The sequence below is a fragment of the Salvelinus sp. IW2-2015 genome, linkage group LG15 (assembly GCF_002910315.2).
Source record: "Salvelinus sp. IW2-2015 linkage group LG15, ASM291031v2, whole genome shotgun sequence".
Classification (NCBI taxonomy): Eukaryota; Metazoa; Chordata; class Actinopteri; order Salmoniformes; family Salmonidae; genus Salvelinus; species Salvelinus sp. IW2-2015.
This window is the reverse complement of record NC_036855.1, coordinates 52,090,575-52,105,834: the sequence shown is the minus strand read 5'-3', so window position 1 is coordinate 52,105,834 and position 15,260 is coordinate 52,090,575. Positions and strand designations below refer to the sequence as shown.

At 44.0% G+C, this 15,260-nt stretch overlaps 1 protein-coding gene across 2 annotated transcripts in view; it reads left to right on the top strand.

Annotated features, from left to right (window-relative positions):
- Positions 1-15,201, top strand: part of nadsyn1 (NAD synthetase 1) — a 137,043-nt gene extending 121,842 nt beyond the window's left edge. The window contains exons 3-17 of one of the 2 annotated variants that reach the window (XM_024001807.2): positions 4,927-5,015; positions 5,249-5,366; positions 5,918-6,049; positions 6,263-6,334; positions 6,628-6,752; positions 7,228-7,276; positions 7,440-7,542; positions 7,703-7,871; positions 8,017-8,152; positions 8,445-8,551; positions 8,716-8,847; positions 8,958-9,027; positions 9,494-9,622; positions 10,274-10,450; positions 14,765-15,201. In XM_024001807.2, the coding sequence (XP_023857575.2) occupies positions 5,262-5,366; positions 5,918-6,049; positions 6,263-6,334; positions 6,628-6,752; positions 7,228-7,276; positions 7,440-7,542; positions 7,703-7,871; positions 8,017-8,152; positions 8,445-8,551; positions 8,716-8,847; positions 8,958-9,027; positions 9,494-9,622; positions 10,274-10,450; positions 14,765-14,803 (1,545 nt within the window). In that variant the 5' untranslated portion in view covers positions 4,927-5,015; positions 5,249-5,261 and the 3' untranslated portion in view covers positions 14,804-15,201. Of the gene's footprint in view, positions 1-4,926; positions 5,016-5,248; positions 5,367-5,405; positions 5,587-5,917; positions 6,050-6,262; positions 6,335-6,627; positions 6,753-7,227; positions 7,277-7,439; positions 7,543-7,702; positions 7,872-8,016; positions 8,153-8,444; positions 8,552-8,715; positions 8,848-8,957; positions 9,028-9,493; positions 9,623-10,273; positions 10,451-14,764 lie in introns of those variants that run through there. The other variant, XM_070447267.1, reaches the window with a different exon arrangement.
- Positions 15,202-15,260: the final 59 nt, after the last annotated feature.

Genomic DNA, 15,260 nt, shown 5'->3' with positions numbered 1-15,260 from the left:
ACTCTCTTCCGGCGCTCCAACTGCTCTTAATACAATAAAACTAAATGCATGCTATTCAACCGATCGCTGCCTGCACCTGCCCGCCAGTCCAGCATCACTACTCTGGACTAGAGGTCGACCGATTATGATTTTTCAACGCCGATAACTATACTGATTATTGGAGGACCAAAAAAGTCGATACCGATTAATGCGGCGATTTTTTAAAATGTATTTGTAATAATGACAATTACAACAATACTGAATGAACATTATTTTAACTAATATAATACATACGAATCAAAAATTCTGAGATTTCCATACCCACTATAACACTTTCCGTCAAGATAGAACGGAAAGTGGTCCGTGTGGTCAGTTGGTAGAGCATGGCGCTTGCAACGCCAGGGTTGTGGGTTCATTCCCCACGGGGGGACCAGGATGAATATGTATGAACTTTCCACATTTTGTAAGTCGCTCTGGATAAGAGCGTCGCTAAATGACTTAAATGTAAATGTAATATGACTGCCACAGGGGGAGGAGTTGCTAATCTACTGCGAGAGATAGCCTGCAAAGTTCTGTCATACTTTCCAGTCTACTGCCAAACAGTTCGAACTTCTAATTTTAAATATCTATTCTCCAGAAATAAGTCTCTCACTGTTGCCGCCGTGCTACCGACCCCCTCCGCTCCCAGCTGTGCCCTGGACACCATCTGTGAATTGATTCGCTCCATTACTTCAGAGTTTGTTCTCGGTTATGGTGACTCTAAACTGGTATTCTAACACCCAGGAGTCCTACATCCTCAAGTCTTGATGCCTCTAATCTCACACAAATCATCAAGGAACCGACCAGGTACACCCTAACACCGAACACATGGGCACCCTAATAGACATTATCCTGACAACCCTTGCCCTTCCAAATACACCCGCTGTTCTTCAATTCTAATTATCTCTAGCGTCTACTTGCCTCATTTGGCCTGATATGCCCCGCACTGGGCTTCCGCGGTCATACGACACATACCCTCATCACTTGTCAACGCTCCTCTAAAAACAAATTTTCTTGCGGCAGGCCTTTCTTAGTCGACCCTGGCTCCAGTGGTAACTCCAGGGAAGGATATTGTAACCCCTCTCCCGTATCATGTTTGGAGGATGCCTGTTCCTCTTTAATGTTATTTTTCCTCACCATATTGACAAGCCATGCTTCCGATTCAATAAAAACTGCAGAACAAGACAGATATAGCCCCTGATTACTCCAGACTTGACTTGCCCCCTTCGATCCAGCCCCACGAAAAAAACTCTGTGGCTTGCACATTAGATGAGTGCAAGCCCGCGATATGCTACTGTTGTTCAGGGAAGTTCAGAACCAATCACGCAAGTTTAGTTCAGGAAAGCCAAAGGCCAGCCTTTTTTTCAAGCCAGAAAGTTGACTATCTCGTTAAGCCTTACTCCCAAAAGTTTTTGGATAACTGTAGTCCGATGAGAACAGAGCCCCTCCCTTCTCCAGGTGCCATGCATGAGGGCCGGGTGGGGGGCTAGCGTAAAAACACGGGTCCACCCACGTAAATCCGTGATATCGAGTACTCTTTAACAGAAGCATTTTTCCAATGGCTGGCCTATGCCTTTCCTGCCTGAGGCGACTCCAACCCTTGGCAACCGAGCCCACCGCCCCCCCCGCCGCTACTTAGCCTTAATCGCAGCTCCCAAGTTCTTTTCTTCTCCTTTACTACCACAAATTCCGAGACAAGATGTTTCGAAAGAGTTGGGAAACCTTGACCATACAATAGCTGGGCTTGAAATTCTGACCCCTTAGTCTGAAACCTGTGTTTCCGCGCATTGTTTCGCACCCCCTTATTCAGCCCTGTTCCACTTCCTTGTTCATCTTTGAGATACCAAGGATTTGGAGCCTGCCGAGCTGCCGGGTCCATCCTCTTAAGAGGGGGAGGACACCTGGACCACTGTTTTTGACAAGACTTATAATCCATCCCTGCCCTGTATCTAAGGTTCTTTCGAAGCAAGTAATCACCAGATCACTCGAACCCCCATCGGCCTTCGTGAATCTCCACTCGGTTTTCTCCTTGCTGCTTCCAGGCTTTTCACGCTGGCGTTTCGTCGGTCATTCCAGGGCCCTTCTGGAACAAGACGTTTCCGTACCTTACTATCCTCTGCCCTGCTCTTACGGTTTTTTTCTGAGCCGAAGACCGGGCTCCAAAGCAAGGGGTGCCACCATCAGATCACCCACTGGACATCTAAGGGTACTCTTCAAAGAATCCGCCACCTATGTAATACCTCTACGGCTATCTGTGGGATACAAAATCAGCCGTGTACTTTCCGAGGGTGCAGCGGTCACCGTCTTTGGGTGCCGACACCCTGGCTACAGGCCGACTGTCTCATATGGGGTCATCTAAACGATATCTTTAGCGGTATTTCTATCGGTCAAAAGGCCTTACTGACCGATGCAGCCGTCTTCCTATACCTTGACCTGGCCAAGCGCTTTTTCGTTACTTCTTGTCAATTAGCTACGGCCAGAAATATTACTCATGTTATTGAGCCTTCGGTTCAGACTAAAACAATATATGCAAGAAGTTATGCTGTATGGCATTGAAGCTCGTCTGGAGGGTTGTTAACACAGTGTCCAAAGAAGGGCCAGAATTATACAGAATGGTGTCGTCTGCGTAGAGGTGGATGAGATACTCACCAGCAGCAAGAGCGACATCATTGATGTATACAGAGAAAATAGTCAGCCAGAGAATTGAACCCTGTGACACCCCCATAGAGACTGCCAGAGGCCCGGACAACAGGCCCTCCGATTTGACACACTGAACTCTATCAGAGTTCAATCATTTGAGAAACCAAGGCTATCGAGTCTGCCGATGAGGATGTGGTGATTGACAGAGTCGAAAGCCTTGGCCYGGTCAATGAATACGGCTGCACAGTATTGTTTCTTATCGATGGCGGTTAAGATATCGTTTAGGACCTTGAGCGTGGCTGAGGTGCACCCATGACCAGCTCTGAAACCAGATTGCATAGCGGAGAAGGTGCGGTGGGATTCGAAATGGTCGGTAATCTGTTTGTTGACTTGGCTTTCGAAGACCTTAGAAAGGCAGGGTAGGATAGATATAGGCCTGTAGCAGTTTGGGTCAAGAGTGTCCCCCCCTTTGAAGAGGGGGATGACCGCAGCTGCTTTCCAATCTTTGGGGATCTCAGACGACAAGAAAGAGAGGTTGAACAGGCTAGTAYTAGGGGTTGCAACAATTTCGGCAGATAGTTTTAGAAAGAAAGGGTCCAGATTGTCTAGCCCGGCTGATTTGTAGGGGTCCAGATTTTMCAGCTCTTTCAGAACATCATCTGACTGGATTTGGGAGAAGGAGAAATGGGGAAGGCTTGGGCGAGTTGCTGTGGGGGGTGCAGTGCTGTTGACCGGGATAGGTGTAGCCAGGTGGAAAGCATGGCCAGCCATAGAAAAATGCTTATTGAAATTCTCAATTATAGTGGATTTATCGGTGGTGACAGAGTTTCTTATCCTCAGTGCAGTGGGCAGCTGGGAGGTGTTCTTATTCTCCATGGACTTTACAGTGTCCCAGAACTTTTTTGAGTTTGTGTTGCAGGAAGCAAATTTCTGCTTGAAAAAGCTAGCCTTGGCTTTTCTAACTGCCTGTGTATATTGGTTTCTAACTTCCCTGAAAAGTTGCATATCACGGGGGCTGTTCGATGCTAATGCAGAACGCCATAGGATGTTTTTGTGTTGGTTAAGGGCAGTCAGGTCTGGAAAGAACCAAGGGCTATATCTGTTCCTGGTTCTAAATTTCTTGAATGGGGCATGCTTATTTAAGATGGTGAGGAAGGCATTTAAAAAAAAATAACCAGGCATCCTCTACTGATGGGATGAGGTCAATATCCTTCCAGGATACCCGGGCCAGGTCGATTAGAAAGGCCTGCTCGCTGAAGTGTTTCAGGGAGCGTTTGACAGTGATGAGTGGAGGTCGTTTGACCGCTGACCCATTACGGATGCAGGCAATGAGGCAGTGATCGCTGAGATCTTGGTTGAAAACAGCAGAGGTGTATTTAGAGGGCAAGTTGGTTAGGAGAATATCTATGAGGGTGCCCGTGTTTACGGCTTTGGGGTGGTACCTGGTAGGTTCATTGATAATTTGTGTGAGATTGAGGGCATCAAGCTTAGATTGTAGGATGGCTGGGGTGTTAAGCATGTCCCAGTTTAGGTCACCTAGCAGCACGAGCTCTGAAGATAGATGGGGGGCAATCAGTTCACATATGGTGTCCAGAGCACAGCTGGGGGCAGAGGGTGGTCTATAGCAGGCGGCAACGGTGAGAGACTTGTTTTTAGAGAGGTAGATTTTTAAAAGTAGAAGTTCAAATTGTTTGGGTACAGACCTGGATAGTAGGACAGAACTCTGCAGGCTATCTCTGCAGTAGATTGCAACACCGCCCCCTTTGGTCGTTCTATCTTGTCTGAAAATTTTGTAGTTAGGGATGGAGATATATATGTATACTACCCCTACCTTGTCACAACACAACTGATTGTCTCAAACGCATTATGACGGAAAGAAATTCCACCAATGAACTTAACAAGGCACACCTGTTAATTGAAATGCATTCCAGGTGACTACCTCATGAAGCTGGTTGAGAGAATGCCAAGAGTGTGCAAAGCTGTCATCAAGGCAAAGGGTGTCTACTTTGAAGAATCTCAAATATAAAATCTATTTTGATTTGTTTAACACTTTCTTTTAGTTACTACATGATTCCACATGTGTTATTTCATAGTTTTGATGTCTTCACTATTATCCTACAATGTAGAAAATAGTAAAAAATAAAAACCCTGGGATGAGTAGGTGCGTCCAAACTTTTGAATGGTACTGTATATGTGCAGCAATCAATAGTATCATCCATTTAATGTTATCGTTAATGAAATTCCTTTCCATTGTTCTGTCTCCTGAAGGACACTGTCCCCTTTGGTGACTGCGTCCTCTCAACCAAAGACACCTGCATCGGGAGTGAGATCTGTGCAGAGCTGTGGAACCCTAGGAGGTACATTCAATGAAGAGTCTCAAATGAAGGACTTTTCTTTTCAAACCTTTAATTAATTTCTGTAATGAGTTGTGTGTCCTTAGTTATTTGTGTAATGGATTGAAGGAGAGCTCAAATGTTTTTGAGAGATTAAGTGAGATTGCATATGTGAATAAATATATACAYTGTGTGTGTGTTTTTCTAGTAAGCTACGGTATGTAATGATGTATGTGGGAATGTCATGTGCTTGGCAGCCCCCATGTGGACATGGGTCTGGACGGTGTGGAGATCTTCACCAACTCCTCAGCCAGCTACCACGAGCTACGCAAGGCAGACCACAGAGTCAACCTGGTTAAGTCAGCCACCACGAAGGTGACCATACACACACGAACGAACGGACGGACGGACACATGCATGAATACACGCACATGTTATACAGCCCTTCAAACTCAACTCTGGACCTGGAAGCCAGTTCCACTGCATTTTTTTATTGTTCCCCTCTAATCAGGGACTGATTTAGACCTGGAACACCAGGCGTGTGCAATTAATTATAAGGTAGAACAGAAAACCAGCAGGCTCCGGACCACGTAGGGTAAGAGTTGAGTACCCCTGTTATGCAGTATGTTTAGTGAGAATAGAGGTACTGCATGTTGCCTGCCCAGTAACCACTTGGAGGCACTGTTTTGTCATTATAATACTGCTCCAGTTCATAGTGTTTTGCCTACATGTATATTTTGCTTAGTATGAGTTTGGGTAACACTTATCATCACATTGATCCTAGACGTGTGWAATAACACTAATTACTAGATAACAACATTGTTGTTACATGTTATTTTAGTAAAATGTTATTGCATAGTAATGATGTTGAGCGGTTTCTGATATTACAAGTGGACTAAGGACAAGTGTGTTGTTGTTTTGCACAGAGTGGGGGGATCTACATGTTTGCCAATCAGAAGGGTTGTGATGGAGACAGACTCTACTATGATGGTTGTGCTACGGTGGCCATCAACGGGGACATAGTGGCCCAGGGAAGACAGTTCTCCCTGGATGACGTGGTAAGGACAGGTTAAACATAACAGAATGTAAATGTGAGAATATCTTACAGCCTGTTATTTCACCCTCACTTCACACACCAGGGTGAGCTGTGTTTGATTATATGGTTGGCCAAGTCAGCATGTTGTATAATGTTATCGTTAATGCTAGCCATTCCCAAAGTGAACTCTTGGACTGTGCGTGCGTGTGTGTGTGTGTGTGTGTGTGTGTTGCAGGAGGTTGTGACTGCCATTCTGGATCTGGAGGATGTCCGCAGCTACAGAGGAGAGCATTGCCACCCACACGTGGTGAGCTGACATCTCTCTTCAAAACAGGGAACTTTTTACTTCTCAGAAATGGTAGGTGTGATTCAGAAACGCATTACTCCCCAAGTGAAACTAGCCACACAAGGGGAACCAGAGGTAATCCTGTTCAACTCCTCAACCCAAGGCTCTGTCTCTGTCCGGTGTCGTCTTTCCTCCCTATACTGGGTACACAGAGAGAGTCCCTTCAGTTATTGACTCAGACTCAAAATAGCATGCCGGTTACATTTTAAATGTCACATGGTTTGCTGATATGTCCTCTGCTCCACTGTGTCCAGGAGTATGAGCACAAGCCGTGCCATCGAGTCAAAGTGGACTTCTCCCTGTCTGATTGTGAAGATGTCTACCTCCCCACTCACCAGCCCATTGAGTGGCAGTTCCACACCCCTGAGGAGGAGATTAGGTATGGTACCCCCTGACAAAGACTGTGATCACAAGAGTGTTGTGTGCTTAAATGCTTCCCATAATAAATAGTAGCTATTTTTGACTGTGTCTCCCTGTATTTCGTTTTTTTCACCATGGAATCATTGGAAACAGACAGRGATAGCAGCCTACTATATTGCCACACATTGGATTCAGGAGCTTGGCGTGTGACATTCATTTACCCTGACTGCTCCCTTTGTGTCTGAAACTGAGCTGCCTGTCTTTGGTGGAGCCAATCCCTGTCTGAGAGAAGTTAAAACTAGAGAAACCTTTTTTTTTTWAAGCTACTTTCCAGATCATGTGACTGCCCACCTCTTTACAGTTTACAGTGTACACATATATACCCTTCCCTTCATGTGACAAACAGCACAGGGCCTTCATTCTAACCTGCAATTTGACCCATGTCAAATACATGCACATGCGTGTTTCTGTGTTCTTGTCTTTGGTGTCTTCAGCCTGGGGCCAGCATGTTGGCTTTGGGACTACCTGAGGAGAAGTGGTCAGGTGAGTAGTGCTATATTTGGTTTAAATGATGTGTAAATGTGCTTATGCGTACCTGCTTATTACTGAATATTTGTACTAAATATACAAATATACAAAATGTACTGAATATTTATATTGTCTGTCTATCTCTATCCATAAACACTCCTGTTATTCCCTGCTCCAGGCTGGTTTCCTCCTGCCTCTCAGTGGTGGTGTGGACAGTTCCTCTACAGCCTGCATTGTCTACTCCATGTGTGTYCTGGTCTGCCAGGCAGTCAGAGATGGCAGTGAGTACTGGACTGGATACTGTACAGGCCCATAGTGTTTTGTTGTGTCCCACAAAAGCACATGGCTCCTATTTTAAAGTTTGACATTGCATTCAGAGTTTGTCACTACAGCTTCTGACAGCTACAGCTTCAGCTTCTTCCCTCCCTCTCCCTGTATCAGACACCCAGGTGCTGGAGGATGTTCAACGGGTAGTGAATGATGTGTCCTACACCCCCCGGGACKCACGGGAGCTGTGCGGACGCATCTTTACCACCTGCTACATGGCCAGTGAGAACTCCTCAGAAGGAACCCGTAACAGGGCCAAAGAGCTGGCKTCTCAGGTTGGCAGGTGAGCATCACTGGCCCCATCATAGTTGGGCAGGTTACAGAATAACAAATTAGAACACAATGAGACTCGCATCTGTTCTAAATCTCACCTTATGCTTTTCTTCAAAAGTATTTTTTTCTGCTTTGTATTTATCTTGTTTATTCAGCTCACACATGAACCTCAACATCGACATGGCAGTGAAAGGCATGCTGGGAATCTTCTCCATGGTTACGGGAAAGTGTCCCCAGTTCCGTGCTAACGGTGGAAGCACAAGAGAAAACCTTGCCCTACAGAATGTGCAGGTGGGTTGAGTGTCAAGGAGTACTCCAGTACATTGTTCAGGTGTTACCTGAAACACTTCAACAAAGCAGAAACCCGTTATTGCAAAATGAACCCAAAAAATMGTTTCTGAGATGAGCAGAGCTTTTCCCCTCGCTTGTATTTCTCTTTAATCGCACCATTTACTTGCATTTTCACACATGCTCACCACAATCCTCACACTATCATGTACCAGTTAAACGGTCTGATCTGAGTAAGCAATTGTGTGGTGTGTGAATTGTATGAAACCCTTATCCACTATCCTGTCCCTTCCAGGCCCGAATCAGGATGATTCTGGCCTATCTCTTTGCTCAGCTCAGTCAGTGGGCAGAGGGGAAACCTGGTGGCCTCCTAGTCCTTGGCTCAGCCAATGTGGATGAGAGGTTAGTGAGTACTAGAGAATGTCAATGTTTCTTTATTAAATTGTTTTTTTTACTATGTGCTGTCTGCTTCAGTCCAACAGAAAAGTACAAAAAGTGTATGATCCCTCTTTGTATAGACCCCTCTCTGTATTTGACCTTCACCTCAATACCCCTCTATTCTGCAGCCTCACTGGCTACTTCACTAAGTATGACTGCTCCAGTGCTGACATCAATCCCATTGGGGGCATCAGTAAGACAGACCTAAAAAGCTTCCTGCAGTACTGTGTCGAACAGTTCCAGCTCACCGCCCTCAAAAGGTGAAGCACGCTGCTCTGCAAACCCGTCTTCTTCTCTGGGACAATACAAAACAGTCAGTATAATGTCAGGAGACTCACCATGTTGGCAACTGTCTTTATGTCCTCTGTAGTATCATGGCTGCACCTCCCACTGCAGAGCTGGAGCCCCTGACGGACGGCCAGGTGTCGCAGACTGATGAGGTAACGAGTCAGCATGTCACCTCAAGTAGAGCCAGATGTGGCCTTGGGCCCTCTGATTATGTTGATCGTTGTGCGTGTGGGCCAACCACATATGAAGTGACAACTTATTTTTCTTTCTATTTATTTATTTTCCTCACATACTGTGCACACACTGCTATGATTGACCGTTCTGTATACGTATTAAGAAAAGTTGACATTTCAGACTTACAGGTGAAAGTCATACCATAAACCCTCAGCTCTATTCAGCTTGACTACTGTTGTTATTGTCCCACCATGTTTTTCTTCTGTGACTGTGTGACTCAACTTCCCCTGTCTATATATACCACCTCACAAGCTTGGAAAATTAATGTCTCTTCAGGGATGTCATCTGCGCACATGGTTTGTTCAGTTATGGTGTAATCTGACCTCCTCCTTATCCCTTGCTGTCGTCCTCTCTCTTGCTCTCTCTGTGTCCCCCTCTCATTAGTCTGATATGGGGATGACATACTCGGAGCTGTCTGTGATTGGCCGGCTCAGGAAGATCTCCAAGTGTGGCCCGTACAGCATGTTCTGCAAACTCATCCACACATGGAGGGAGGCCCTCTCCCCTCTACAGGTCACTCTACACCCCTGTATCGCACACCTTTTACTATTTTCATACTATTAGATGTCTGCCATGTAAAATTAGGAAAAATCTCAATGATAGTGTTCTGTTTCACACAGTCATGTTTACACTGAGTGGACAAAACATTAAGAACACCTTCCTAATTGAGTGTCGAAAGCGCTCCACGGGGATGCTGGCCCATGTTGACTCCAATGCTTCCCACAGTAGTGTCAAGTTGGCTGGATGTCCTTTGGGTGGTGGACAATTCTTGATACACATGGGAAACTGTTGAGCGTGAAAAACCCAGSAGCGTTACAGTTCTTGACACAAACCGGTGCGCCTGGCACCTACTACCATACCCTGTTCAAAGGCACTGAAATATTTTCTCTTGCCAATTCACCCTCTGAATGGCACACATACACAATCCATGTCTCAATTGTCTTAAGGATTAAAGGTCCTTCTTTAATCTGTGTCTTACCCTACATCTACACTGATTGAAGTGGATTTAACAAGTGACATCAATAAGGGATCATAGCTTTCACTTGGATTCCCCTGGTTAGTCGGTCATGGAAAGAAGTGTTCATAATGTTTTGTACACTCGGTGTATGCTATCTAATTGTATGATTTGAGAATAACACTTCTTCTGACCATTTGACATTTCAGGTGGCGGCCAAAGTGAAACACTTTTTCCAGATGTATTCTGTGAACAGACACAAAATGACAACTGTGACACCATCCTACCACGCTGAGAGCTATGGCTGCGATGACAACCGCTTTGACCTCAGGCCATTCCTCTACAACACTCGCTGGTCCTGGCAGTTCAGAGCCATTGATAATCAGGTGGGGATCTGACAGTCAACATGACATTTTGTTTTATTTGACCTTTATTTAACTGGGCAAGTCAGTTAAGAACAAATTCTTATTTACAATGACGGCCTACCCCCGGTCAAACCCTCCCCTAATCCGGACGACGCTGMGCCAATTGTGCGCAACCCTATGGGACTCCCAATCACGTCCGGTTGTGATACAGCCCGGGATAGAACCTAGGTCTGTAGTGACAACTCTAGCACTGCGATGCGGTGCCTTAGACRCCTGCGCCACTCAGGATTTTTTTACTGTGGATCTCTCACATTTGGTTGTTCCCTCAACGGCTTTTTCGGATTTCATTTAATCTCACAAGAATTGTGAATGTCCACTGAACATGGTAAGTTACACTGCCTGTCACCAAGGGAGTACCCCAAGGCTCGATCCTAGGCCCCACGCTCTTCTTAATTTACATCAACAACATAGGTCAGGAAGTAGGAAGCTCTCTCATCCATTTATATGCAGATGATACAGTCTTATACTCAGCTGGCCCCTCCCTGGATTTTGTGTTAAACGCTCTACAACAAAGCTTTCTTAGTGTCCAACAAACTTTCTCTACCCTTAACCTTGTTCTGAACACCTCCAAAACAAAGGTCATGTGGTTTGGTAAGAAGAATGCCCCTCCTCCCACAGGTGTTATTACTARCTCTGAGGGTTTAGAGCTTGAYGTAYTCACCTCATACYTGTACTTGGGAGTATGGCTAGARGGTACACTGTCCTTCTCTCAGCACATATCAATCGCTCCTCTTTCACACCAGACAGCCAAACTAACCCTGATTCAGATGACCATRCTACCCATGCTAGTTTACGGAGACATCATTTATAGATCGGCAGGTAAGGGGGCTCTCGAGCGGCTAGATGTTCTTTACCATTCGGCCATCAGATTTGCCACCAATGCTCCTTATAGGACACATCACTGCACTCTATACTCCTCTGTAAACTGGTCATCTCTGTATACCCGTTGCAAGACCCACTGGTTGATGCGTATTTATAAAACCCTCTTAGGCCTCACTCCCCCCTATCTGAGAAATCTACTGCAGCCCTCATCCTCCACATACAACACCTGTTCTGCCAGTCACTGTTAAAGGTCCCAAAAGCACACAKATCCCTGGGTCGCTRSTKTTTTCAGTTCACTGCAGCWAGCGACTGGAATGAGCTGCAACAAACACTCAAARTGGACAGCTTTATCTCAATCTCTTCATTCAAAGACTCAATCATGGACACTCTTACAGACAGTTYTGGCTGCTTTGCYTGATGTATTGTTGTCTCTGCRTTCTTGCCCGTTGTGCTGTTGTCTGTGCCCAATAATGTTTGTACCATGTTTTGTGCTGCTACTATGTTGTGTTGTCATGTGTTGCTGCCTTGCTATGTTGTTGTCTTAGGTCTCRCTTTATGTAGTGTTGTCTTGTCGTGATGTGTGTTTTGTCCAAAATGTATATACAGTGMCAAGAAAAAGTATGTGAACCCTTTGGAATTACCTGGATTTCTTCKAAAATTGGTCWTCAAATTTGATCMGATCTTCATCTAAGTCACAACAATAGACAAACATAGTGTGCTTAAACTAATWACACAKAAKWTATTGTATTTTTCTTGTCTATATTGAATACATAATTTAAACATTCACAGTGTAAGTTGTAAAAAGTATGTGAACCCCTAGGCTAATGACTTCTCCAAAAGCTAATTGGAGTCTGGAGTCCGCTAACCTGGAGCCCATTCAATGAGATGAGATTGGAGATGTTGGTTAGAGCTGCCTTGCCCTCTAAAAAATAATCACAAAATGTGAGTTTGCTATTCACAAGAAGCATTGCCTGGTGTGAACTATGCCTCAAACAAAATATATCTCAGAAGACCTAAGATTAAGATATGTTGACTTGCATAAAGCTGGACAGGGTTACAAACGTATCTCTAAAAGCCTTGATGTTCATCAGTCCATGGTAAGACAAATTGTATATAAATGGAGAAAGTTCAGCACTGTTGCTACTCTCCCTAGAAGTGGCCGTCCTGCAAAGATGACTGCAAGAGCACAGCGCAGACTGCTCAATGAGGTTAAGAAGTATCCTAGTGTCAGCTAAAGACTTACAGAAATCTCTGGAACATGCTAACATCTCTGACGAGTCTACGATACCTAAAACACTAAACAAGAATGAAGTTCATGGGAGGACACCATGGAAGAAGCCAATGCTGTCCAAAAAAACAACATTGCTGCACGTCTGAAGTTTGCAAAAGTGCACCTGGATGTTCCCCAGTGCTACTGGCAAAATATTCTGTGGACAGATGAAAATACAGTTGAGTTYTTTGGAAGGAACACACAACACTATGTGTGGAGAAAAAAAGGCACAGCACACCAACATCAAAACCTCATCCCAACTGTAAAGTATGGTGGAGGGAGCATCATGGTTTGGGGCTGCCTCAGGGCCTGGACAGCTTGCTATCATCGATGGAAAGATGAATTCCCAAGTTTATCAAGACATTTTGCAGGAGAATGTTAGGCTATTTGTCCGCCAATTGAAGCTCAACAGAAGTTGGGTGATGCAGCYGGACAACGACCCAAAACACAGAAGTAAATCAACAGAATGGCTTCAACAGAAGAAAATACACCTTCTGGAGTTTTGACCTCATCCCGATTTGAAATGCTATGGCATGACCTCAAGAGGGCAGTTCACACCAGACATCCCAAGAATATTGTTGAACTGAAACAGTTTTGTGAAGAAGAAATGGTCCAAAATTCCGCCTGACCGTTGTYCAGGTCTGATCCGCAACTTCAGAAAATGTTTGGTTGAGGTTATTGCTGCCAAAGGAGGGTCAACCAGTTATTAAATCCAAGGGTTCACATACCTTTTCTACCCTGCACTGTAAATATTTACAGTGTTTTCAATAAASACATTAAAACGTATACTTGTTTGTGTTATTAGTTGAAGCAGATGGTGTTCGTCTATTGTTGTGACCTAACTGAAGATCAGATCAAATTTMATGACTTATTTATGCAGAAATCCAGGTATTTCAAAAGGGTTCACATACTTTTTCTTGCCACTGTATATAAACTGCTGTTCAAAAGTTTGGGYTCACTTAGAAATGTCCTTGTTTGTGGAAGAAAATAGGGGGGGGAAATTGTCCATTAAAATAACATGAAATTGATCAGAAATACAGTGTAGACATTGTTAATGTTGTAAATGACTATTGTAGCTGGAAGCTGCAGATTTTTAATGGAATACCTACATAGGCATACAGAGGCCCATTATTAGCAACCATCACTCCTGTGTTCCAATGGCATGTTGTGTTAGCTAATCCAAGTTTATCATTTTAAAAAGCCAATTGATCATTAGAAAACCATTTTGCAATTATGTTAGCACAGCTGAAAACTGGCCTTCTTTAGACTAGTTGAGTATCTGGAGCATCAGCATTTGTGGGTTCAATTACAGGCTCAAAATGACCAGAAACAAAGACCTTTCTTCTGAAACTCGTCAGTCTATTCTTGTTCTGAGAAATGAAGGCTATTCCATGTCAGAAATMGCCAAGAAACTGAAGATCTCGTATAACGCTGTGTACTACTCCCTTCACAGAACAGCGCAAACTGTCTCTAACCAGAATAGAAAGAGGTGTGGGAGGCGCCGGTGCACAACTGAGCAAGAGGACAAGTACATTAGAGTGTCTAGTTTGAGAAACAGACGCCTCACAAGTCCTAAACTGGCAGCTTCATTAAATAGTACCCGCAAAACACCAGTCTCAACATCAACAGTGAAGAGGCGACTCCGGGATGCTGGCCTCCTAAGGCAGAGTTCCTCTGTCCAGTGTCTGTGTTCTTTTGCCCATCTTAATCTTTTATTTTTATTGGCCAGTCTGATATATGGCTTTTACTTTGCAACTCTGCCTAAAAGGCCAGCATCCCAGAATCGCCTTTTCACTGTTGACGTTGAGACTGGTGTTTTGCGGGTACAGACTGTGGTTGCTGATAATGGGCCTCTGTACGCCTATGTAGATATTCCATAAAAAATCTGACCTTTRCAGCTACAATAGTAATTTCCAACATTAACAATGTCAACACTGTATTTCTGATCAATTTTATGTTATTTTAATGGACAAAAATCTGTCTTTTGTTTCAAAACACCCAAACTTTTGAACMGTAGTGTGTATGTGTATAATATATATAATTTTATTTTTTATTTTTTTTAATCGTCCCCGCAGGAGGCATTTTGGTAGGCCGTCATTGTAAATAAGAATTTGTTCTTAACTGACTTGCCTAATTAAATAAAGGTTCAATAAAATAAATAAATATTGTTATTTCATACACAGGTGTCCAAGATGGAGGTTGGGAATGACTACCACGACTAAGGCTCCTCCCAATGCCAGAGCAAAATCCCAAAGAACTCATCTGAACTGTGACAATAAACACTGTAGTGCAACTCCAAACACTCTTACTGTACACACAATGCCTTCTTACGGTACAGTATTCTAATTTCTGAAAATAGACCTAGGTTATTGATTGATATTATAGACTCTAACAATTAAGGGTATTCAAAATGAGTATTTTGTGTCAGTGGTTCAGCATGATGTGCATTAATTATGTTGTCGTTCTACATGCTCTAGGCCAGCTTAAACTGGAGGTCAAAAGGAGTAACAATGTCTTGTTAAAAATATTCACAACAGTCTATTCTCTCAGGTTCAAATACAATACACTTGTTTATTGAAATAGTGATGTACAGCTTTACTATTAAACACGTTTTATCTTGTTTTGTACTGTTATCAATGATGTGTATTACATGAGTCTTAAGTGGTAACATTTACTACC